Raw genomic sequence first — 26,477 nt, 5'->3', positions numbered from 1 at the left:
AATATATATAAACTGCAAAGATAAAAATTAAATATAGCATGGATGGAACAGTATAAAGCGAAAGAACGGTAAGTAAAACTTACGGGCTGTGATTCTTTCTTTGTCAGTGAAATGTGAAATTGACGGAAAATTGAGGATGGGCAAATTTTGAGGCAGGCTTTCTCGCGTACCGAATCACAGCCAACGCCCACGATTAAGGCTTCTCACAAATTATCTGCGCGTTGGCTGTGATTCGGTGCGCGAGAAAGCCTGCCTCAAAATTTGCCCATCCTCAATTTTCCGTCAATTTCACATTTCACTGACAAAGAAAGAATCACAGCCCGTAAGTTTTACTTACCGTTCTTTCGCTTTATACTGTTCCATCCATGCTATATTTAATTTTTATCTTTGCATTTTTTATTAATTAGGCAGGTACTTACATGTTCCTTATGGGGGAGGGGGGGAGAATTTCTCTCATTTTGCCCCCACAGTGAGGACAATGGCGGTAAGATTTGTTCTGTTTTGTCCTCCAAAGCATTATGGAAAACCAACGACAATTAGCATGGATTTTCTCGCGCAATTAATTTGTGGCAAATTTGCAAATTGGCGCGCAAATTCATGTGCGTGACCTAGTGGGGAGGAAAATCCTAAAAAAAAAATATTTTTCGATGGTTAAGGGAAATTTAAAAATTAATAGAAATGAGATCTTACAAAAAGCTGAAATTTATTTGAGCTACTAAAATTAATTTTTTTCAGAAGAATTTTCCAATAATTTTTAATCTTTTTTGTAGGCTAAATTTTTGTAAAAGCTCGCACAGCGGGGATGGCATAAGCATATAGCTCCGGATGAAGAATAAATATAATGGTTGGGCAATGTGAACAAAAGCCTCCATCCAACAAAATCTTATAAAATTTTCAACTCTTCTGTGGAGGCATAAATTACAAGAGACCGCGTGTAACATCTGGGTGATTTTAATTGTGTCTCAATATGTACATATAATACATATAATGCTAAAACGCCATTACGCGGGGAAGGAAAAAAATTGCACCCAATTCAATTCAATTCAGTATATTTTTCCGTTTCATCATCGCATTTTTTTTCGTTCATGCATTTTCTGCTTAAAGTTTTCGCTGCTTTACAAATCAATCTGTACCCGGGGAATCTCCGCGGGGGGAGCAATTTGTAAGAGGAAAAAAAAATAAAGCAGCTCCAACGTCTTTTAATTGATACATTTTTCTGTGAGCTTTTGTGGAGTCAATTTGACGATTCTCTGTGGGATCAATTAATAATCATCACGTTGCCGGGTATTGGCGTGATTGAATTTTCCCAGGCATGAGGATCAAGCTATAATGGTTAATTTTCGGATGAGATGAGAATAGAAAAATTTAAATTAGTCAATGCCAAGTTGTGAAATTTTTTTCTCTCTGAAAATTATAATAAATTGCAATGCAGGAGCTTTTTTTCTTTAACTAAACTAAAGAAGAAAGAAAACTTAATGCAAATTGGATCAAATGACCTCACAGGTCTTACGCAATTAATTCAGAGTAAAAAAAAATTAAAATTTTAGAGATTTTGGAATATTGCGTAGATGCTTTTGGTTTCATTTGCAAGAAAATCCCAAGATCACAGAGTTGCTAAATTTTTTTGTTTCTTCAATAAAAGTGCACAGAGAGGTCATATAATGCAAAAGAAGAATTAAAAAAAAGCTTGTTGACAAGATGACGAAAATATGCTCTAAAATTTGTATGTGAATTTTTTTATTATTAACATAATAACATAATGTTATTATTGCAATATAAAAGAATTATGAATAAAACCACAAATGTTTGCTCCATATTAAACAACGACACCCACCCACCTTGGAGGTTATTATTTTTTAATTATATTTCCCGCCATTTAATCTCATCTCGATAAAAATGTCGTTAAAACTGCGTGCGCCCAAACTGCATTTTGCAAAAGCCCTCAACTTCTTGTTGCTGGCTGTTTGGTAGAGATTTCACGGGAAAAAATGTGCTACAAGTGGAGGGAATCGATAAATTCAAGATCTTGTGAAATTTGTAATTAAGCTGGGAACTTTGTGATATAATTATTAGGTTTGTTATTTTTTTTAATTCTTTTACACACATTGTCTACCACGGCGCATTCAATAAGGCTCCAAACACGCGTAATTTGAGACCGCGAAATCTCCACCACAGGAGTTTGTTGCCGGATTTAAGCGGCACTTTGAGCTTTATTCGCATATCAATTGTTGTTGCACATCAGAGTTGATTCATTCAGTTGTTCGAAAGATTTTATTCAATAAGTTTAAATATCTCTCTTTCTTATGCTTCTATTAAGATTTTTTTTTGGATTATGTTTTATGAAGAAAAAGTCTCTTCGCTAAGAAATCTGATTTAAACCTAAACCCCACAAGTTAATGTTATTGATTTTTTTATATTCCTTTCAATTCTTAGAGCGTTTAATGCTTCTTCCGTAATAATTTTTGTAAAATTATTTTTATTCCTGTATTTAGTTCAATGGTGATGCTATTCATAGGATTTTTTTATTTTTTAGGTAATTCTTTGCCGAATTTTTCAATAGATTTCTCTTCTTAATTCTTGATATTCTTCACTGTTTCCTGGAATAATGGGAGGACAAAGAATCTTTTAAAAAATACATTAAATCTAACTCAAAAATTTTACAAAATCTTATTTAGAGATATTTTCAACTCTGTATTGCAGTTAATAACATATGGATAGAGATATTGCATTTCAGGCCTCCCAAAGTATGCAAGTTGGGGGTGTTTGTTAACCTACACTTTATGCGGCATTTTCCACCTTTCTGTGTGTAAAACTTCATATATAGGTACCCATTGGCTTCTGACATAATAGCTCACACAGAGAGTATTAATTTCATATATTTTAAGCATTAATTCTGACTCAAATACATACGCTTGTTTGCTTGCTCAGAAATGTGATTTATATGTAAATTTTCCCGCCTTTTATGCTGCACTGTGTGTGAATTCTTCAAGCCGCGCACAGCATTGCAGACCTTTCTGGGTGCGCGGAAACAATCACCATCCACACGTCATAAATCCAACAATTTTATTTTTTTTTCACTTGTAATTATTTTGGCCAACATTAAGTTCAAATGCATCTGTGTCATACCTACATGTACGTGGAAAGGCGCAACCCATTGTGCTCTCGAACGAATTTATAATTTTCCATCTTAATCTTTTTTTTCGTTTTCCTAATAATCTCGGTCCAAGATATTTCTTCTTTTCATTGCGAAAGATTTTTTTTCTGTTTTTTCTTATTTCTAAGTCAAGAAATTCATTTTTGATGAAGTTCACGCGTGAATTTTTTTTCTGTTTGAAAAATTTTCTGGATGAAATCTTCTCGAGTAATTTCCCAATGTCTTGCATGATGAGTTTTAGTGGTGGAAAATTGGTTTCAAGCGGAAGACATCCTCCTTTGGGTTTTTTTTTCGCAAGGAATCTTTATCCGATCTTAGCCAATATGTTGGAGTTTTTGGCGTCGCATTGTTCATTTTTGCCACCCGAATGGTCACGCGAGGTGTTTGCAATAGTCCACAGAAGACGCGCGCAAAAGACATGCTCCTCTGCATTGAATTCATTGTTTGCTCTTTGCGGGCAATATGTGGGAGTTTGTATCCACATCTAATTGCAAACAAAGCGATGGACATGGAGGAAATTGCATAAAAAATTTAAAGAAAAGAAAGAGAGAGAGATAAGTTTTATGTTGCAAGTTTTCTTCGAGATTGCTGCTTCGTTAGTTTAGAATTTTATCTCTTTCAGAAATGCGGAGATATTGCAAATGAATTTTGTTTTAACAGTTCAGCAGAAAAGTAAATTTGCAGCCTCTTAAATCAATTTCTTTTGCACTCGTAAAACTCATTTTGGGAGAGATATTGTTCAGCACTAAATAATAATTTTTAATTTTTTAATCATTTTGAAATTAATATTTTAATTTACAACGAGATGTGAATTCGAGGCGTGTTCTGTGGGGGAGTTGTGTCCAAGAGCATGCAATCTTGACGACAGGTGTGTGTGCGCACCTTTTTTTCTTCAGCGGGACCTTCTTTTGCCCCTAATTAATTGGTTGGGTGTTGTAGAGGAGGGAATAGAAGCCACCACGAGCTAGGAGCTCCTCATGAGTACCCTGTTCCGTGACCTTTCCCTGCTGGATGACACAGATTATATCGGCATTCTGAATGGTAGACAGCCTGTGGGCAATTATCAAGCAAGTCCTTCCGGATTTAGCCAGATCCAGAGCTTGCTGGACAATTTGTTCACTCTCAGCATCAAGGGCGGATGTTGCTTCGTCCAGGAGGAGAATTTTAGGATTACGCACAAGTGCCCTGGCGATGGCAATACGCTGCTTTTGTCCCCCCGACAGCTGAGTACCCTTTGAGCCCAAATTCGTATCATACCCCAGTGGGAGGGATGAGATGAAGCTGTGGATGTTGGCACTCTTGGCTGCTTCGATGACCTCAGCGAGTGGGACATCCCGTGCATTATCCCCATAGGCGATATTCTCAGCAATTGTCTTGTCAAAGAGAACTGGTTCCTGTGAGACAATCCCAATCTTCCCACGCAAGTCTGGAATTCCAATTTCACTGGAAATCTCCTCAGAATTCAGGAACTGAAAAAGAAGAATAAAAGAATAATATTTTTTTCACATTAAGGAAGAATTACTTTGAGCTTCTGACAATTCTTCCATTATCTGGATCATAGAAGCGCTGCAGAAGCTGTACACATGTGGACTTCCCGCATCCGGATGGTCCAACGAGGGCCACTGTTTTCCCACTCAACACTTTGAGATCCAATCCTTGGAGTACGGGGACTTCACTTCGTGTTGGGTAACTAAATTCAACGGATGCAAAGCTCACGGTACTCTCGTATTCCTGCCTCTTGTTGTCATTGATGTCTTTTGGGGATTGAATAATTGGCTTTCGGTCCATCATTTGGAAGAGTCGATGAGCAGCAAGGAAGGCAGCTGTGAGACTTGGAACAAATGCCAAGGATTGCCCCAGCATCATGGCAGCATATAGGAGGGAATCTGAAACTCTTTATATGGGGAAACTTCTGGTTATCAATTCTTTGTGATTTTTTTTATGAATTCTTGATACATACTTTATGAGATTCTCATAGGCCACTCCTTCATTGGCAACCAAGACACCTCCATAGTAGAGAGCCACTGCGTAGGCAAACATGGGAGCAGATTGACCAATTGAGAAGACAGATCCACGAAACATGAGCTTCCTCTTGACGGATCTCTCCACTTTCTGAATTTCCTTTGAATACCGTGACACCATACTTCCCTCCTGACGCAAACTGGCAACAGTTCGGATATTTAGCAGAGCTTCCGTGGCAATCTTTGTTGCCTCCTCGATTGCCTTCTTCTCAGCCATGAAGCTTGTTGTCATGAATCTGCCAAAAAAATCAATTTTAGATTTTTTTTTAGCAACTCTTGAGAAGCTTCTTCTTTTCCCTTCAACTTACTTTGCTTCAAAGATAACAGATCCCAGGACAAGAGGGACAAAGCACATACAGACAAGAGCTAACTTCCAGGAGTACACCATGGCAACACTTATGCCCACAACGAGTGTTGTAATAGCTTGAATAATACCCCCAATTGGTGGTCCAACAGCCGAACGAACATTGGCCGCATCTCCGGATAGGCGTGCCGTGAGAGCACCCACGGAATTAACATCCTGATCAAACCACGCCATTTCCTGCTTCATAATCGATCGAAAAGCACGAGAACGGAGTCTCGTGGTGAGATTGACACCTGTTGTGTTGAACATAAAGTTCTGCAGGAAGCAACTTGTTGCCGTAATGATGCCAACAATTAAGAAAGCAATACAAAGAATATTCGTTTCAGCTTGAACCTCCTCAGGATCCTCAATTGACAATGCTCCATAGATATCACCCAAAAGAATGGCAAATGCCGTGTAGGACATACCAATGATACCAGCAGAGATAGCGCCAAGGAAGAGGTAGCACCATTCTGCCTTTGTCATCTTGAGAATACGCACGAATACCCTAAAGGAGTTAATCTTCTCCTCTTTCCCATCATCGCTACTCGCTTTAAGGGTATTCTCTTCAAAGTGAACGTGATTATCGAACTTCATCAGTTCTCGTCCTTTGCTGTCGCGTTTCTTTTTCTTCTCGTCCTCTTCCTTCTCTGTGGCCACATTGTCTGCCTGGGCATTCTGCAGAGAATCCGCTCGGACGAGATTGTAGTACTTCCCCTGAAGTTTCATTAGGTCAAAATGCGATCCATCCTCGAGGACAATCCCACGATCCATTAGAACAATCCTATCGGCTTTCCGGATGCTGGACAGGCGATGGGTCACAATGATTGTCGTTCGTCCCTTTGAAGCTCTCTCCAGGGTGTCCTGAACAAGTTTTTCTGTTTGTGAATCAAGTGCTGATGTTGCTTCATCCAGAAGGAGGATCTTTGGATTCTGTATCAGAGCTCTTGCAATGGCAATTCTTTGCTTCTGACCTCCTGACATTTGTGCTCCCAGCTCACCAACTTGAGTGTCGTACCCCTGAAAAGATTTTTTTTTGAATAGAATATATAATTACGAAATTCTCATGGATAAGATTATGTATAGTTTACGTCTGGCAGGCTGATGATGAAATCATGCACTCCGGAAGATTTGGCGGCATTTTCAATTTCTTTTTGTGTTGCATCGGGCTTACCACAGCGAATATTCTCTTTGACGGATGTGGCAAAGAGAACAGGCTCCTGTCCAACAACAGCAATATTCGATCGAAGCCAAGACGTATTTAGCAACCTGATGTCATAGCCATCAACACAGACTTTACCCTCATTTGGATCATAAAATCTCTGCAAAAGCTGCAAAATTGTTGACTTCCCACATCCAGAATGCCCAACGAGGGCAATTGTCTGGCCAGCCCCTACGCTAATATTGAGATTCCTCAGCGTTGGGACATCCGGGCGCGAGGGGTAGTGGAAGCTAACACCCTGAAAGTCTACATCACCCTTCATTCCCGTATTGATGACCTTCCCATTGCCTGACATGGGATCAATCGCTGACTCACGATCGATTATCTTGAAGATGCTGTATGCTGATGCTCTGGCAGTGGCAAAAGCTTCCAAAAATGGTCCAGCTTTAGCCATATTCTCCGATCCAACCAAGATTCCGAAGAAAACCTAAAAAAAAGAATCGTAATAACTTCCCTTTCGCCAAAGGAAATTCCAGTTAATTTCATTCTCACAATCATGAGAATTGCCGGCGTGTACTCCTTCACTTCCTTCCCACGATCCTCTAGAATCAGCGTAACACCATACCAGAAAGCAAGGGAATTTATGCTGTAAGAGAACATTCTCAGCAATCCTTCTCCAAGTCCTGAAAAAGCTCCCTTTCTCCGTCCAGCTTTTTGAGCAGGTTTTAGCCGTTTAGCATAGCGTTCAGCTTCCTTTTCTTCCCCACCAAATGCCACAACAGTCCTAATTGAACTGAGAACTTCCTCAGCAACAGCCCCAGCATTGGAATAAGCATCCAATTCTTTGGCAGTTAAGGCGCTTTGGAACTAAATTGTACGAGAAAAAAGTTAGTTTTTTTTAAAAATATTTTGATTCTTGAAATATCGTAAAGTTATTTATAGGAAAGTTAGGCTTTTAATTCTTAACAGGTATGTACATATTTATTAAATAAAAAAAATCACCTTTAGAACAAAGAAATTGCAAACAATAAGAACGGGCAGGCACGCCAGGATCACAAGAGATAGCTTCCAACCATAAACCAATGAAATTATAATACAAATAAGGAAGGTCAGCATCAGCATGAGGAACATTCCTACTTTCTCCGACATTCCATCGCGGATTTTATCAATGTCGCTTTAAGAGAATTTAATGAAAAAAAAATTTAAGTCATGGCAAAAATTCTTTAAAGACGCTTGAGAAGATTCTTACTCTGTAAGACGCGAGGCAAAGTTATTGTCATTTGTGTTATCATACCAGGCCATTTCTTGCCTCACAATTGCCTGGAAGTACCTCACGCGGATCCTCGTGATCTGTTTGAGGGCAGTGTAGTTGAAGATGTCCACAAAGAGAACACTGGCAACGAATTGAATTGCCGCCAGGATACTCAACCAGATGAGATATGCTTCAGAATCATTGATTATCTCCACACGTGTCTCTTCCCATGTTGCATTGATGCTGGAAGATAAAAGTAAATCATGAGGGTATGACGGTGTGGAGATGGCTCATGAGGAATTGTAGGATAATTTACAGAACATTGCCACCGCCAAACATCCACAGGAGGATTGTCTCAGAGCTGGCACCCACGGAGAATTTTCGCTCAATGAGAATTGTTGAAAATTCCCCGAAGACAACGATGATCATGGGCATTGTGGCAGCACTGATGGCCGTAAAGATTGTCGCCAAGAGGATGAGGAAGAGTTCCCATTTTGTGGCGAAGCGATACAAGCGGAAGTAGCTTACGCGACTAGCTGCAGCTGAATCCTCTGGTGTTTCTTCATTTCTCACCACAGTCCTGCAGGCAAAATTCACCCCCCAAAAAAAAAGGATTGCAAAATCTCTCAGGGAATAAATCGGAAGTTACACGTCGAGGCCATTTCTACGTGTGTGGTGTGTAAGTTTGACCAAGTGATCGAGTGAGATTGGTGCGGGTCATGTGGGTCAATTGGTGACAAAGAGTTCAATAGATTCAAGGCCAATTAGCGAGAGAAGACAGAAGCGCCACAGTGAAGAGGAGGAAGTTGACGGTGCAAAATGCTAATCAGCATGCGTGCACATCCGGCAAATCTTACATTTTGCACTACGCACTCCAATCTTCAGGTGCTGCACTAGTTTTCACACAAACCGAGGCTGCAAATTCGCACTGTGAGGGACAATTTTTTTGAATTTAAGAGAAAGACACCAACTTTGGAAACTTTCAGAGGCAGGAGGAGTCTCTCGAATTTGGATGTTATCTCACTGAAGCACTGACACTCACTGACCACGAGCTATTCCATCTCAGTTAGTAGATCAATTCTTCGGGGCATCAATTGATTGAAATTGATTCTCGCCACATCTCTACATTTTTTTTATCTAAATATTCATTCAGCCTCAACCGCTTTAACATCTTGGAATGATTGTCCAATGTTTAATCTTCTTTTTTTGTGTACCTTTTTAAAGGTAATAAATTATTTTATTTTAACATTTGAAAGAATCATAAAGTGAAATTTAGAAAAAAATATATTTTGTAATTTATTTTTTTTAATATTTTTCTATATGTTTATCATGGACACACTCAACATAAAAAGACTTACCTGAAGACTTTTTTGCAAGTTAATAATTTAAAAAAAATAGCTTTTGATTGAAAATAAATAAAATGCACAAATTATGAGAAATATCTATAATCAATTAAATCCAAATGGAAATTAATTATATTTCGACAGGTTTTTCATAGTTTTAAATTTAATATTCAATCATTTTAATCCATTTTTTCTTCATTTTAATTTATTAAAACAAAATATTTTATGTCTAAGGTAAAAATTGAAAATTTCCGTTGGGAGATGAGCTAAAAAATAAAAAAAAATTTACGTAAAAGAAAATTCTTCAGAACTTTGTGAAACCCTGAATGGCCCCCACTCTTTGTAGCTCTGCCTGATGAAAGAATTCGCATTTGTGGATCAAATTCTAATGTGATTCAATTTTCGCATTGTCACGGAGCACAAACTTGTATGGATGGAGGTTACCTCCTTGGGGTCATAGGTCACCGTCTCGCGCTTTCTGATTTATGTCTCACCGCCTCCTCGCAAAAATATACGCAAGCTATACTCGCATTGACCAGTCACAAATTTATTCTCTCTCTCTCTCTCTCTGAATTACAACAGTCTCTCTACTTGCAAAAAAAAAATTAAGTATTGAATGTGAACCTCATTCGTCGTTTTATCATTATAAGTTTTTTTTTTCTCTTTAATAATTCTTTCTCTTAATTCTTACACAATGCTCTGTCAAATACACAAAATAATTCTTTTCTTTTTAAATGTCGTTATTGGACCAGTTGGGAATCTTAAATTATACTTTTTATTTATTATTTAAAAAAAAAAAAAGAACCACAAATAATCATAAATTGAGAATTTGTGAATGATCCTGTGGGGCATCCCTTTGCAGTATTCTTTTTCCCTTTTAGAGAGTCCGAAACTGTGGGACATTTTTCTTTTTTTAATAATTCCTTAAATTCTAAATTCTGGCTCTGTGGTTGCGCCCTTAAATTGCGATTAAAATCATATACATTTTTTTTTTAATTAATTATGAAATACTCACTGTTCATTGTATTTTTTTTTTATAATTTCTTCACTCACTTCTTCGCCATGTCCTTTCACATATACACACCCCCTTCCCACCAAAATGAAGCGATAATTCTCGGTTTTATTTTAATCTATTTTCACATTTGAATATATTTTCCGCACAAAAACATTCGTCCCAATGTACCCAACTGTGCCACACATAATACCAAGAGCCCCACTGAAGAGGGCCATGTAGCCAAAGTAGAAGGTTGTTTGGAACAGGCCGTACATTCTAAAAAAAAAAGTATCAACGTTAATAGACATTAAAAAAAAAGATTTAAAGAAAAAATATCGAAAAAAACTCACTTTGTCTTAAAGAAAAAGTAGTAAAAGGAATAAATGTAGACGTAGATGGACGTTGAGGCGGCCGAAAGGAAACTTGTCCACTGCCATCGGTAGTCCTCGGCATTAAGGAGGAAATAGGTGCACACAATTGTGACACACACCGTGACAACCATGAGAATGAGGAAAACAAGTAGCATGAATCCGTAGACGTAGTAAATTTTGTAAGCCCAGAATGATGTGAAGATAAAGTACCTGCCAAAGATTTTTTTTTTCAAATTAATTTCAAAGCAAAAAAATTCTTTGACAAATTTTTAACTTACATTTCTATGAAAATCGAACCAAAGGGTAGAACGCCACCGAGAAGAATAATGACTGCTGGCTCCATGAACCACTTCTTCTCGGGAATTGGCCTCGGGACGGCATTCACGCGACACGGATAGTCTGGCTGCCCATCGAGATTCCTCCCCACGACCGTACCAATGAGCGTCAGTGGGAGAATGACAAAGATGCAAATGCACGTGATGGCCAGCATTGTCCCAAAGGGAATTGCCCTCGAGGCGTGGTAGTAAATTGCAATGAAATTAATAAAGAATGCCGTACCGCAGACAAATACCGGCACAAGGAATGCCGAAACGAGCATCTGCCGGATCCATACTTTACCACCTAAGCGGGCATACAGGCTACCACCAAAATAGCCATTGATCGGCGATGTGGCTGCATAGACAAAGATCGCTGTGGACAGCATTGACCCTCGTCTGGAGAATTGATTTAAAAAAAAATCAATTTAGCGAATTAAATATTTAAACAATCTCCTGCCTTTCTTTATATACCAAAAATCAATACAATGAATTTTTCACTTTATTGATGTCTTATCGGAAAATTTGTACGTTTGGGAAAGGCAATAATATGTGGTTTATTATAATTCAATATTTCTCTATCTAAAGAAAGTCTCTTAAACATCTTTCTTCTCTTTTCACCTTAAGAAATTTCGTTTTGAGAGTCTTCTAGCTCGAGATGAAAAAAAAACTAATTTTCTAGAAAAGAATTTCTGACATCTTTGTAAATATTTATTTAATCATTTTATAAATATTTTTGTAGTCTATTTTTGTGTGAATTAGCCTTCATTATAGCACCTTTATACATTTTTCTTTCATTACTTGAAAGGAAATAATGAAAAATAAAATTCAATCAGCAATCTTATCGAACTCTATCGATTTCTAAGCGGACAAAACCCTCACAAAATATTTTTTCTAATCGTGGTATTGGCATTTCAATCAACTTATTCATCATCGCGGCTCTTCTTCTTTTTTAAATGCCAAATGTGTGCGGCGGAGAGAGTTTTACCTGGTCGTGACATCTTCACAACAGCGCAAAAAAATCCCTTTCATAACACCTCTTGAGAGCAACACCTGTGTGCGACTCCTTTTGGGGTCACGCACTTTTTTTTTAAACTATAACTTCGAGAGATGGCACACGGACAATTGAAAGTGCCGCTAAAGAGCATTGCCCAATGCGAGAGGCACAACATGGTGTGTTGGGCACACGACGTGTCATTGTGAAATTATCGGAAATTGTTGGAATTTTGTAGGAGAGTTGTGTGGCTTTGAACAAATTGATCCACACAGTCCATTACCCTTCTCATGCATTTTCATTCCGAGATTCCGACACTTTGATAAAATCATTAATTAAGCGCATCATTTAATTGAATTGAATCTCACTCGGCGGGAAGCTACAGAAGGCGTCAAAACAGAGAGAGAGAGAGCAATGTTATTTTTTTTTGATCTCTCAAATTCTCAGGAGATTTTTTTTACCACTCTCTTTGATTTTAAGGGTACATACATACATTATTTAAATATTCTTTGGAATGAGAATTTAGCATTTAAAACTTTGTCCTTAAAAGCTCTCGCTTCATTAGTAGCATGCAAAATAAATAAGCAAAACTTACTCAGTATAGAGCTCCCCGAGGATGGCAAAGATAATGACGCAGAGAACAACAGATGTCAGCTGATACCCAGCCCCAATGAGGGCTGAGAAGAGTAATGTATTCGATGGAGACCGGAAAACATCTCCATGCACCTGCTTCCACCCATATTCATCACCCAAATCACGTTCCATGTCATCCATCTCTTCATCCTTGCTGTACCGTGCATAATCCTTTCGTAGGGTTCGCATGAGAATCATCGAAACGAGCCCAACGAGGAAGATGACCATCATGAAGCTGTTGAAGATACTGAACCAATGGATACGATGCTGGAAGAAGTTCGGATCCAAGTACTTATCGAAGCGATCCTCAAACTTTACCGGATTTGGCAACCATTTCACCTCATACGTGAACTTTATCTTACTACCCAATGTGAGGATCTCTTTGCGCTCCGTGCTGAGATTCACATCAACAATCCTCTTGCCATTGTACCCAATTACGAAGCGTTTGTGCGCAAAGATGTAGTACTTGCCCGTGGCTTCATCCAAACCACCAACTTTGCCCCAAATTGGCAGCCCATCGATGTACATCTGATACCAATAGTCATTCTTTGTGGCATAGATGAAGGCTTTCAGTTTCTCCTCTGTTAGATCCACCATACACACCTGGGTCTCCGGAACATCATCTGGAAGATAAAAGTTTGCCATGAAACCATTTTTCTAAGAGCTTCCAAAAAAAAACGCGGGATTAGCAACTAACCTTTAAAATCAATGTCATATCCACTGAATTCCAGTTCCACACCCTGAAGAGCCTCTGAGATGGTTTCATGGTAGTGGCTGATGCTCTGTTTGGTACCGGCACAGAAGGGCAGGGAGAAGTAGGCATAAGTTTCCTGGCGATTTTGGTACGGACCCACTGTGTTCATCCACAGGACCACTTCCTCGTGATCATCGTACTATAAAAAAAAGAGCACAGATGTCATCTGTTATGGATCTTTCCGGAAGAGCCAGCTCCACACAAATGAAACCGCTCAAACCACCCAAAAATATCCACACATTGCACCTAAATAATCCCCACAGGCATTCCCAGAGTACTCAAAAACCTCCATGCACTTGAGAACTTTTCGCAGTGAGGAAAATCCCAAAGAAATTATAGGAGGAAATGCAGAAAGGAGGGGAAAACATGGGGCACCCCACAGACTTTCCGGGAATACTCACAATATGTGAATGCTCATCACAAGACACAGCCACAATTGATAGGATAAGTGCAACAAAATGTGGGTACTTCATTTTTCACAATTTCTGGCCAATTGCATGTGAAATTACAGAGAAAAAGGCATTTTCTTTCTCGTGGAAAAAATATTCCAAAAATCTTCTTTTTTTTGACAACTACACGTCGCATAACCCGGTGGGAGAATTTTGTAATTTTTGTATGGTATATGCAATATGGTACAAATGTATTACAAAATCTCATATTTGTATGATGTTTTAGCGCTTTTGTTTAAAACATTTAAAAATTACAAACAAAAATACTTTTTCATGTTTTTTTTCTTATTGATTAATTGCTCGGAAAAGTGCAAAGAAAATGCCTGTAATAAGAACTAATAAATTGAAAGGAAAAATAAATAAAATATTTTGCCTAGCGGAATCATCAGACATGTCGTAAGAATATCCATACGAAGAAATTTTAGTGGGATATTAAATTGTCAAAACATCACGTTGGAAAAGTACCCCAAAAAGTCCCACGAAAAAGTGAAAATTGCAGAAAATCCATTACCTGAGGGACGTAAGAAGTTGTGTGGTGGGAAAATGAGTGACCAGGAGAAGGAGATTTTTGACAAGATCGCCAAGAATGAGGTGAATGAGCTGAAAAATTTGCTGCTGCAGCTAAAATCGGGAGTGGATTTTGTGGATGAGAATGGGATGACACCACTCCAGCATGCTTGCTACAAGGGTAATAAGGAGATGGTGCAGATGTTCCTGGATCGTGGAGCAGATGTCAATAGTAGTCAGCATGAGTACAACTATACAGCACTGCATTTTGCTGCTCTATCGGGGAATGTGGATGTTTGCTTGCTGCTCCTGCACGCTGATGCTGATGCCCATGCGACGAACTCCGTAGGACGAACAGCTTCGCAGATGGCGGCTTTTGTGAGCAATCACGGGGTTGTGGCGGTGATTAATAACTACGTGCCAAAGGGCGATATTGAGTACTACACCAAAATCCAGGGTCAGCAGACAGAACCGTATTTACCGCCTGTCCTCCTGGATTCCTTCCACAAATTCGTCATCCAGGTGAATATGCATCCCGTAAAGATTGCCCTGACACTTCAGCGCCTCGGTGGTTTTGCGGAGAATCTCAAAACAATCCGGAAGGTGCTGGAGATGATGTCGGAACGAGAAGTGCAGCGCAAGAGAGAAATAAACGAGGTGATGTCCTTCAAATTCCATTACTTGGGCTACGTTGTGAGTGAGATCATCAAATGCCGGGAGTACTTCCAGGCACGCAAGGAGGCGGGAAGTGAGATGAAGAATGATTTTGTTGAGCTTTTTGCAAAGAGAGTGCTCAAAGAGGGAAAACAGGGTGTCCTTGATTACCTCGAATGGATGATCCGGGAATGCGTGCGGGACTTTCCATTCCGTGAATTCACAATCTTCAAACAAATTGTCAGTCAATTGGCCAACAAGGACAACGAAGGTGCAGCGCTGGACGTTATTAAATGGGCCATTTACGGTCAAAGGGGATTCCAGGTAAAAATCATCTTCCCTTTACATCCTTTTCATATTACAAAAAAAATTCTAATACATTTTTCCTGGCAATCGCACCATTCTTTGCAGGATACAGTGACATATTGCAGCTCATGCGGCGAAGAGAAGCCAGACAAGAAGTGTTCAAAGTGCAAGGAGGTGCAGTACTGTGATAGGGAATGCCAGCGACTTCACTGGTTCATGCACAAGAAGACCTGCACGCGTCCCGAGGCCACCAATTCCTCAGGCACCACCCCAGCTAAAAAAGATCTCGATGTTGAGCACATCAGTAGTGAATTGCAGAACTTAGTCAGCAACTAAATTACCTTAAAAATCTCTCCCAAGGTTTTCTTCTTTTTTTTGCATCCTGCGTGTGTAACTCCTATTACACCCTTTGACTCCCATTCCCCAATTACTAGCCAGTTTTCACTGCATTATTGAGATGGAGATGAGGGAAAAAGAATTTATTATGAAAAAAAGGAAGTATAATAATTTGTAAAGTTGAAATATTTGTGAAAATTGCAAGAAGAAATTTGTGTAAAAGAATAAATTTCTAACAATTTTAAATGTAAAATTGAAGAATGCTGTTTATTTATTTTTAAGACAAAAATCTTGCAATTCAAGCGCATTAAAATCTTACCTACATATTTTGGCAGAATTGCGATGAGATATCGCAATTCTGATTTAATTCTTGTATCCAGCAGGTAAGTCAATTTTTCCATTTTTTCTCGTTAAAAATCTTGAACATATTGAATTTTGAGTTCAAGCAGTCAACTTCATAGTGAATAGTGCTGCCATCACCGCTCGCGTGTTGTACCTATTTAGTTTGAGGGCAGGATGGCGCAGTGTAGTCGAAAAAATTCAACATAATTTTATAAACTTTTCCAAGCTCATTTTGGGTTTTTGAGTGAATGTTTTCATAGAGAAAATAAAGAAAATTTGATGATAAAACAAGTGAAATAAAGGTGAGATACAGATTTAGTAGATAAAGTACTTGAATTCAAGCATGGAGATTGTCATGGAGAAACTTTTCAGTTCACTCCTTGCTTCCTCTTGTAATTTCAAGGTTATGTTGCAAATCCATAAAAAATGTTCTATTCAATCGATTCCAATGATTTTTATGTTATTTTCGTGCAATTTTCAGTGTCATCTTGTGTTCTCATGGACCGCATGGACCTGACTTCGATGGCATCAAAGGTAAGTCAATTTTTCCATTTTTTTTTCCATATTGAATGTTGAGTTCAAGCAATCAACTTCTTAGTGAATAGTGCTGCCATCACGGCTCGCGTGTTGTACCTAGTTTGAAGGGCAAGATGGCGCAGTGTAGTCGAAAAAATTCAACATTTTTCCAAGCTCGTTTAGGGTTTTTTAGTGAATGTTTTCATAGGGAAATGAAGAAAATTTGATGATAAAACCAGTGAAATAAAGGTGAGATACAGATTTAGTAGATAAAGTACTTGAATTCAAGCATGCCGTACAAGGAGATTGTCATGGAAAAACTTTTCAGTTCACTCCTTGCTAAAATCTTTTCTCTTGGAATTTTTCCTTCTTTCCTTGATAATTCTTCAAGGTTTTGTTGCAAATCCATAAAAAATGTTGTATTAAATCAATTCCAAAAAAGTTTAATAAATAATTTTATGATTTTTATATTATTTTCGTGCAATTTTCAGTGTCATCTTGTGTTCTCATGGACCGCATGGACCTGACTTCGATGGCTAGTCATGGAGGAGACTTGTAACATCTTGTTTGTAAGAAAGCCCCTGGTAAGTCAGTTTTATGTTTAGTATTCAATTGTATTTAAATCTTATTGAATCTAACTTGTGCAGTTGCTGAGGAAAAGACAAATTCTCTCAGAATAATTTGCAAGTGCAAACCTACTAGATTATGGATTTCTCATGAGAAAAATTCCTTTCAAATTTTCTTTGACTTTCTTACGGTTCATCAATGAACTCACCTCTTGCATTAATTTTATTTTGTAGTAAAAATTCCCTTCACACTCAATGCTCTGGCACTTAAAGGCCATGAATTGAGTAATAATTGACACCTAAATTAGTGAATGAATAAGACGAAATAGAAAAAGAAAGAAATCTAGTTTATTAGAGGAGTTTGATCTCCTTTTCCTAACACCGTGATGGGTTCTCTTGAGGTGCGCCCCGGCGGTATGATAAATTCACATAGAGCGAGTAGCGCAGAGTGAAGAAGTTTTGTATATGGGAAGCCGTTTGTTGTGGCGCGTTAAAACATTTATTACATTCTTCCCAAATTGAATGGGAGACCACTCACACAGATCGCAGCTCACGATTTCCTTGTGAGCTGGCACTTTGCCGCCACTTTTGATGACATTGTCGCACCGTAAATGGGTTCCCTTATCAGCTACTCTCCGGCTACCGTTTTTTCGTTATGGATCGCATCAAAAGAAATTCAGAAAAGAAGTTTAAAAAAAAAATACTCAAGAAAACAGCCATGGAGGTGGCGAGGAAAGAGAGAAGTCTTAGAGAATGAGAAAACCTCCGTGCACCTTATTAATAACGATTTTATAGGGGGCCTCCTCAAGTGAGGCAAAGCCAGCAGAAATTTTGTGCCTTGTCTTATCTCCAACGCCTAATGTTTTCAATTTATAAAACTCCAAAGCTTTCTGTCGGTGTCTGTTGAAGCTGTGAAGCAAAGTGATTTCGGAGATGTGACTCAGGCTATATGCTCATAAAGACACCCTCGCGCACCTCTTTGCCCTCCAACATGCATCTCATTCACTTCTTTGCGCTTCTTTTACCTACTATATGTTTGTTATTTCTTTTTCTTGCTTCCGATAAAATTGACTTAAGAAAAATAAATCCCACAGTGAGGATCTCGTCTCTTTTGTCTTTTTGCATTTTTGCCTTTATTTCTTGCACAATATTCCCTGAAAGGTACTGCCCTGATTAAACTCCTTAAAGAGCAAAAATTGTATTTAGAAGCTTTTATTCCCTTAATTCGTTTTATGGCGAGGTTAGCTTTAATTTTTGCCTTAATTTTATACAAAAGTAAATTCTAAACTGCCCAAAAGTGACTTCATTTTGTCAATCAACAACTCAACAAACAATATAAGCTTTTCTGAAAGCTCAATGATTGAGTTATAAATTCAACTTTATTAAAATTTTATTCTTTTCTAAAAAAATAGTAGTCTCTCGTGATCTTTAATAAATTTCTTCTGGTAGCTCACGTGTTGTAGAACTCCCAGAGAGTCAAAAAAAAAAATGTGTGTATATTTAACAAGAAAAAGCTCTCTAAAGAGCAAAGCCTCCTTGTTGAAATGGGAGTGTATTTTATCTCACATGAATTGGAGAGTCAATAATGATATCCAAATCTTGTATTCTTCATCCTCCATTTAAGAAAAGAATGAAAGAGCCAAAAAAAAGAAGCATAAGAAGTGGATGGTTTCACGGGAATCGATTTTTATTAGGAAAGAGAACCGCGTGTGTGGCTCCATGAGATATGCTTACACCCATTGCGCGTTTTCTTTGCGTCCTCCATGTCACAGTTGGTGGAAGAAGAAAATTTACCGATCACCTGCCGCAAGAAACTTTTCAAGCCACATTTGGGAATGTTCTGTTTTTTTTTTCTTACGTTAATTCTTTGTGGGGAGGTCTCGTCGCGGCGTTGCAAGTCTTGGCGGCTTTCCTTCCACGCATAAACGCAAAGAGTTGGGACCGCACGCGAACTCTCTGTCGGAGGAAATGTGTTAAGCGAAATATTGATAATCGTGTATGGATATTATGAAGTGGGTTTTTGCTCCCATATTGACTTGATCCACATCACCAATCCAATTCAGGATGGCACAGAAGATCATCGCGAGATCGTTGATGAGCTGTGTATAGAGTCGCGTCAAGGGGACTGGGGGTTGTGGTGGAGATGATGGTGACTGCTGATGGTCTCGCTTTTTATGAAGCTATAAAAGTTTCACAATTTTATGATCTCTTCTCCTTGTCTCCATTCTGTTTATTTTTTTTTCATCTTATTCTCCACCCAGTGTGGTGCTCGTCACCAATCCCACCGTGATGATCTTTTCCCTCCCGCGGAAAAATTCTGCTCCCATCCGCATGTGCCAACAAAGGCAAAGAGGTAACTAACATACGCGCGCTGTATATGATGGTGTTCTTGCCAAAACGATAAATTAACAGGGAAATTGCGAATTTCAAGGGAAGAGCGATGTTAATTTGGTGTCTCTTATTGCTTCATTTACACAACGTGATGATTACGTGGGAAAAGCGGAGGTTGGAGGTGCTAAATTTTCATGTGGCCGCATCCACATTGCAAACAGAGCTTCTGCGTATATACACTCACTAACTTATATAGTTTAGCATGCTCTGGATTTGTTACCTAAAACTTACATGGAGACCCTATAAAACCCATTTCAATGATATTTTTGAAATGTTCATTCAAAGAGCTTTCAATCTATTTGTGAAGACTTTTGTCAGCTAAAAAGGTTTTAGAGAAATTAAAATTAGAGAAAATAATTTGAAATTTTGAAGAGATAGACTCAAATTATTTTCTCAAATGCTACAAGATTATTCAAAAAAAATTTTTAATAAAAAAAAACTTTTGCTGATGCTGTTAATGCTAAAGAGAAAAAAAAGAGTGGTGAATTAAATTGAGTCAGTGATGTATATAGAAAATGTGTCGATAAGGCAAATAATTTTAATCATGATTGAATGTGAAATTCATTCGTACATTAATTTTTTTTCCAACAATTTATCTCAATTCTTCATCAATTAGCTGGGAAGAAATCTTTAGTTTTTTTTTTTTATCTAAGGCAAGATATTTTGTGTGAGGCGAAGGAAGCAAAAAGGAAGATTAGCTTAGAGAGAAGATCATGGGCTTCACTTTGACCACATAGAAGAGAATTCAATACAGCAATAGGGAACAAGAAGGAGAAAAAAAATCACGGAAATTAATGACTTAATTGCTATATTTATGCAGATCTTGTTAAGATCTCTCGCTTTTTCTCCTTATTATTCTAAGACTATGATTTATGTGTGTTTGTGCACGAGGCGATGGTGTCTAACGTGATGAACAGAGCGCGAGGGGCGGAAGACGAAAAGCTAGTCAGGGAGATTATGCTCGAGAAACCACCATGCGCGATGTATTTGAGTTGGTGGGTGGTATTTTTTGGGATTCCACCAGAAATTTATTGTTTCCCAATGTGGAAACTCTTTCGGACCTTCTTTTTTTTTCTCCTCTTTCACTCATTCTTTTGGAATGATTTCAAAATATAACACAAAACGACCAAAACCGTGATGGTCTCGTTTTTATTTTTATTTTTTATTTGTTTTGGAGGAGGGAGGAAGCTAAAAGAGATTTCTTTTTTTCTGGATCAACGATATTGCCTGTGCTGCAAAGTGATCGATTTGTAATAACCACACTCTATGATTGAAGATTTAGTTAAATTTCAATGAAATTCAAACGTTTTTGGCATTTTTTTTTAAAGATTTGCGTCTACCACAGTTTTTGTATGCGTTGAGTATAAGAAAATTGCAGAAAAGTCATTTTTTATGGTGTTTAATTGACGTTTTTAACAACATAGTTTTATTATTAGTAATCATCCCGAAATTTCTTAAAAATCAATTACTAAAAATATACCAAAACAACGTTGTATGGACGTAGAAGTAGAAAAGGAGTAGAAAAGTGCGGATATTTCATCCCTATCGACACATTAAAACTTGATTGGAAGGGAGGAGAATGATCTTTGGCACAAACTGAGAAAATATCGAAATTTATAAAATAAACATCACCCAGAGATAAGGATGGTCATTTATGTCAGTGTGAGAAGATTCAAGAAGAAGAAAAAAAGAAAAAAAAAGCGACCAGCACACATTTTTATTAACATAAACGTTTTTCTTGGGAGAAGATTGCAATCTTCAACTAGTTTGTGAATAAACGAGCTGGGCAGCAGCAAAAGAAACAACAACAAAAAACGACCGCGAGATAAAAATTCCCGCCATGGGAGTAACGATGTATTTTCTCCTTTGGCAATTTGTTATCATTTTTGTACAAATTATATTTGAGAAGGAGAAAAAGTATATATGGCAAAATATATTGGGATATAGCGAAGAAACGCGGCTGGGAATCATTAAAATAATTTACCGCTCAAATTGAACAAATGAGGAGGGAATGATCAGAAGCGGAACTAATTCGTCTTTTTGTGAGGTCTATACGCGCGGCATCAGGCGTCCACGATGGTCTTCTTATCTTGCGTGCACTGACGACAGCTTCTGCAGCACCCTTTTTTTCTGTGTATCTCTCTCTGTCTAAAAAAACTCATGCGCGCCTTCCAAAAATTCTCAGTCATGCCCCATAAAGTGGTTGTGATAAGTGCGGGTTTGTGCATATGGGAAGAAAAAGACGAGCCACATAATATGCACCCGAATAAATCTTATGCCATCCCTATTGAAAGGCGCCTGCCTCTGTGGCTCCGTTCACCGGTGACGCGAATCCGATATCCCATGAGAGGCTTAAAGGTTCGCCGAGGAAATGCTCTCTGAGATACTGAAGATCAGAGGGCTTACACTGAGAAACTCATTCGTTAAACTCCCTTGTAAATGAAACACTTTACTTACAATTTGCCGACTTTGATTCAATCACTGCCACCACTTTAGCATATATAGCATCAGCATAAAGAATCATGTGTGTTGCAATTTGTTGTATAGGAACTCACTGCCTGCAAAGATATAAGAAGATTGCGGAAATTGTTTCTTCTCTTTTTTTTTACTATATTTTATTTAAAATTGACGAAAAAAATTGAGTTTCTTTTTGATAATTGAAAAATAACTTCTAATTTTATGCAAGTCATTTTTAGACAGTTGCATACTTTCTAAACAAAAAATGAAACTAAATCTGAATAAAAAAAATTCTTTCTAATTTTTAAATAGAATAAAATCTATCTCTAAAAATTATGCTTCATCTTAATTTAAATCTTTACTATGAGTAAAATCATAAAGGAAATTTTTAGCATGAGAAATTATTGGACTACTTGAAACACAATCAACTGTGTCGAAAAGCTACAAATATTGACACGCATTCTTGAATGAATGTAACATTATACATATTCCAAATTATTAAAATTAAACCATGGAGGTCCTTTATTCAAGACATAATTTCTTAAGAATGTCTAAATTGTTTATTAAAACTCTGAAAAATTTTATGAGTCAACCATAAAAATAGATGAGGCATTTATTTAGTGGTTTTCTTTGGGAAAGGGAAAGGGAAAGGGAAAGGGATAGGATGGCAAACATTATCTATTTCCATAAAAAAAGGGGTTGAACGATGGTACTTTACCAACAGAGCAGACAAGAATCCACGCGCGCGACGACATGTGTTTTTGCTTAGAGTTCCCTGAAAGGAATCCTTTTGATGTCACAATTAATCCTTTTCTCCACGAAGAGGCGCCGTATTTTTTTTTCTATCCCCGAATAAGGCATTTACAGCTAATTTAGCCACTTGTAGCATGGCAAATTGTCGCCGTATTTTGGAAGAATCATATCTTATGTCGTCATTAATTTATCCTCTAGATTTCCGTGTAGAAAAAAAATGTGAAAGGGATAAAGTATATGTATGGTAGAAGAGGATTAAGTAGTGGATAAAGGGAACCGCAGAAGCTCCTCTCAAACGGGGCGGAGTTGAGAGAATGATAAGAATTTATTCTTCGACGCCACTTGAATAAAAAATATGCCGCCACCATCGTTGATTTCTCAAACCTTGTGTGGTGGAAGTCTTTAAAAACTCAGGAAATTTTTTAAAGCTCACTCATAATTTTTTTTTGAATCCTCTGAATCAAGACGAGCGATAGCGGAGTGAGGTCAGTTCAACTATTTTTTAACAATTCAAAAAATGCTCAATTTTTACTCAAACTCTTCAATTATATTGAACTACCATTTACCATTATTAACTCAATGTTGATTAAATTTTGTTTACTACAGTAAAGATTCCTTATAACTAATCATCGGATAGACTTTTCACACACATTATTTTTAATGCGCGAGAGTAGTACATCCAATTATTCGTTATAAGGGGACTTTACTACATATAAATTTGCTTTGTAAAAGCTCCAAGAGCGAAAGCTTTTGCGTGACTTTCTCCTGTATTTTTCAATTAATTCACAAACCTTATGGGAAATGTGGAAAATTATTAATTTTTCATTGAGTAAATTGTCCTCATTGGAGGAAAAGCAATACATTGAAGTGCATTTTGTGAATTAAAATTAAATAAGACCACCATGGGGCGGTGGAAAAGCCACACAGTCAGATTACAAACTGTGTAACAACCATTATCCCTAATGAGACACCGTCACCTGAAAATTAATAACGTCAGAGGTGTGATGAGTTAAGTGAGCCCATTCATCTTTGTGGCAACCACTGAAATGACACTCCACGCGATAGCAGGCTGAAGAAAACTCCTTAGAGAGAGATTATCACACGCGCAACTCCATCGCTTAAAGTTTTATAAAGTAATATAAATGGTTGCTTTTAATCCAATCTCTTATGTACCTCCCTCTCCGTCTTCCTCCTGCCTTTTTGATATCACCTCCCGCGAACTTTGTACCACACACATCAAAGTCCGCGCGCGTACTGCAACCTGAGTATGTGTGGCGGTTTATAAATTCAAGAATCCGGAGTCACGACTCTCGAAAGAGCCGCCAATGTGAGTGATTTACCTTATTTTCTCACTTTAAATACGTTATATTATGTATGTATGTAATGTAATGTACCTAACATTGCGATGGCAAATGATTGCACAGCAAATGATTTTCATATGTTGGGGGGCAAAAAAAAAGACGCGCGTCTAATTTCAAAAAGCTAAATTAGAAAGTGTCATGTTGGAAAATTTTGTTATTGCGCAATAAAAGTTCTTTCAAGCTCTTAATGAGTAAAATATACATACATGGGGCGAGTTAATGAACATGGGAAGAGATGCTCAATATGGCAATTTGCACCTGCTGCCCATTTTCAAATGCCAACGTGCCACACAGCAGTGTGGCTCTCTTCTATGACTGTTTTTCATTGCATTTTTATGTGCACCCCATCGAAATGCACACATAGGTCAAAAGAAAATATTCTCACGATTTTATTTTCTGCCCAATTTGTGACACGAAACATCATTGTCTGATGATTCTTTTTATGCATGAGCTTTACTCCAAATGGGAAAGAAGTTGATGCGTAAGACATTTTTGCACGAAAAAGTCTCTCTAAACTTTTGCTTTTGGGCTCAATTTATCTACAAAAATTAACTTTCATTCGTTCTAAGGTTAAAAAACATTAAATACAAAAAAAATATATATGAAGAAAATTTCTCGAAAGCTCCAATAATGTGTTAACTTGCAATGAAAAATTATCTGCAAATACTAACAGAAAACTCAAAAGTTCATGATCAATTCATAAACTTTATAAGAATACATTTTCAGGACATTCTATCTATCGTGACTTTATGTTTAAGCTACTAAAAATCTAAGATAACACCATGCTTCCATGTAATCTCTTCACCAAATCAACCTTAAAGAGCTTTTAAGTATTTTACTTGGAAAAAATAAAAATTATTACACGTGGAGAAAATGCAAATTGCTACATAATGTGTCTCTGAACGTGCTAATTTGGTGCCACACACCACCTGACCAAGAAAGGAGGAAGACTCTAATATCCGATGGCAAAAGGTAAAATGGCATCATTTACTGCTTCTTTTCTGAAATGACTCCAAAAGAGGTGGTTTGGTGAAGACAATGTTGAGTAGCAAAAATTTTGATTTGTTTTTGCGCGTCTCTGTGTTGATGTAGAGGAAATAAGCTTTAAATTTAATTAAAAATTAATTTATCATTCAAAGATAATTTCCCAGGCGTTTCAAATGGCCACACATCTCTTTTTTTTCGCTTTTCATGCTACTCCTATAGCATGAGACGTGGAGAACTGCGCTGAATTTTTTTTAAAGGTTGTGAATGAAATTGTTGAAGAATAAAATTCTATTAATATTTAATCTTAAAATAGGACGAGAAGGACCTTCAAGAACAAAGATGAGCATCTCTTATTTGAAAACCTTTCATAAATAATTTATAAACCCTCATAATTCGTTTCTTAATGGTAAAAAAACTAATAATCCGATTTTGAAAAGAAAATAACCTTGAGAAGAAAACAAACAATTTTAACCGAAAACAATTATAATTTAATTCCACCCCCGCTTAAAATCCTCCAGCACAAGACTCAAGTGGGAAGATCACATTGTGGGGTCAATTGTCTCTTTCACACTCACACACGAGACGTGCGCGGGGATTTAGTGGAGAACTGGGAAGGTGGAATGGCATCCAATAGTGGTGGTGGTTTTGCCCATCAGTGGACGTTTGATGAGTACAAGAATTATGACTATGAGCATTGGATCTGTGAGCAATCAAAGATACATATATTCAACAAACGACAAGATGGAGAGAGAGAGAGAGAGGACGCATGGTGAGGGAAACATTCCACTAGCTGCGAGGAATTATTTATAAGAATCTGACTATCTTGTTAAGAACCGAGATAATCTCTCACAGTTTTCGAGTGCGCGCCCCTTTTGTACTCTTCGTTGTATGTATATATATGCTTGCTCCCATGGGCTCAACACTGTCCATTTGCCGCGCATAAATGATGCGAGAGGCAAAGGCGGAAGACGGAGGGCCCCGGTGAAGGCATGTGGCTGGGACGATGGCGCCAAAATCCTCTGAACCGAGAAAAAAAAACACAAAACTTTTGACGCCGTCACGGTTTACGCCGGCAACGAGAGCCACGAGTGGGAAAGAGAGCAATGCGGCAAAAAGAGAGTACTTCAGCAGAACATCTTTTTGGGAAGAGAACATTGAGATTGAGCGCAGACAAGGAGAATTCTTAATGGAAGGAGTTGCACGCCAAAAGATTTTTATACCACCCAAAAGAACATGCAAGAAAAAACACATGAGGCAGCATTGAGCGAAGGATGTGGCTTCGTGTCAACTAGTGCCAAATTCTTCATCAATTTTCATTGAGACTCCTGCCATATACTTAGAAGGTACCACATTCCAGCTAAAATGCAATGTAGTAGGTAAGAAAAAAATAAAACGATTGAAAGAAAATTAATGGAAAGTGAAATTGAAAAATTTTCCTCAATTCGGGGGTCTCGTGCAGTTTCTCATTCATTTCATTCACAGCCTCGAGCCAATTGGATCTCAGTCAGGGGATGATA

The 26,477-nt window shown here is 37.8% G+C and overlaps 4 protein-coding genes across 6 annotated transcripts in view; 2 read left to right on the top strand and 2 right to left on the bottom strand.

Moving 5' to 3' along the window:
- Positions 1-3,910: 3,910 nt before the first annotated feature.
- LOC129792323 (multidrug resistance protein homolog 65) lies at positions 3,911-9,045 on the bottom strand. Its single transcript, XM_055831234.1, has 10 exons — positions 8,790-9,045; positions 8,249-8,512; positions 7,930-8,175; positions 7,683-7,854; positions 7,233-7,547; positions 6,610-7,167; positions 5,484-6,538; positions 5,115-5,411; positions 4,691-5,048; positions 3,911-4,623 (listed from the first exon to the last, which is right to left on the bottom strand). Coding segments are annotated over exons 1-10 (3,822 nt in total). The 5' UTR covers positions 8,792-9,045; the 3' UTR covers positions 3,911-4,068.
- Positions 9,046-9,798: 753 nt separating this feature from the next.
- On the bottom strand, positions 9,799-13,992 carry LOC129794259 (transmembrane 9 superfamily member 3). Its single transcript, XM_055835027.1, has 6 exons — positions 13,737-13,992; positions 13,279-13,474; positions 12,544-13,204; positions 10,919-11,353; positions 10,620-10,850; positions 9,799-10,545 (listed from the first exon to the last, which is right to left on the bottom strand). Exons 1-6 carry the CDS (start codon positions 13,806-13,808, stop codon positions 10,401-10,403), a joined length of 1,740 nt encoding a protein of 579 aa, XP_055691002.1. The 5' UTR covers positions 13,809-13,992; the 3' UTR covers positions 9,799-10,400.
- A 213-nt stretch (positions 13,993-14,205) lies between these two features.
- Positions 14,206-15,840, top strand: LOC129794258 (ankyrin repeat and MYND domain-containing protein 2). The gene is made up of 2 exons (XM_055835026.1): positions 14,206-15,269; positions 15,357-15,840. Exons 1-2 carry the CDS (start codon positions 14,328-14,330, stop codon positions 15,585-15,587), a joined length of 1,173 nt encoding a protein of 390 aa, XP_055691001.1. The 5' UTR covers positions 14,206-14,327; the 3' UTR covers positions 15,588-15,840.
- Positions 15,841-16,390: 550 nt separating this feature from the next.
- Positions 16,391-26,477, top strand: part of LOC129794309 (T-box transcription factor TBX2b-like) — a 71,250-nt gene continuing 61,163 nt past the window's right edge. For 2 of the 3 annotated variants that reach the window (XM_055835106.1, XM_055835105.1), the window contains exons 1-2: positions 16,391-16,463; positions 16,937-17,029. The gene's annotated coding sequence lies outside the window, so the exon portion shown is untranslated. Of the gene's footprint in view, positions 16,464-16,590; positions 16,695-16,936; positions 17,030-26,477 lie in introns of those variants that run through there. The other variant, XM_055835104.1, reaches the window with a different exon arrangement.

The sequence above is a fragment of the Lutzomyia longipalpis genome, chromosome 3, assembly GCF_024334085.1.
Source record: "Lutzomyia longipalpis isolate SR_M1_2022 chromosome 3, ASM2433408v1".
In the NCBI taxonomy this organism is placed as follows: domain Eukaryota; kingdom Metazoa; phylum Arthropoda; class Insecta; order Diptera; family Psychodidae; genus Lutzomyia; species Lutzomyia longipalpis.
Note: the sequence above shows the minus strand (reverse complement) of the source record. Positions and strands in the feature narration are given on the sequence as shown.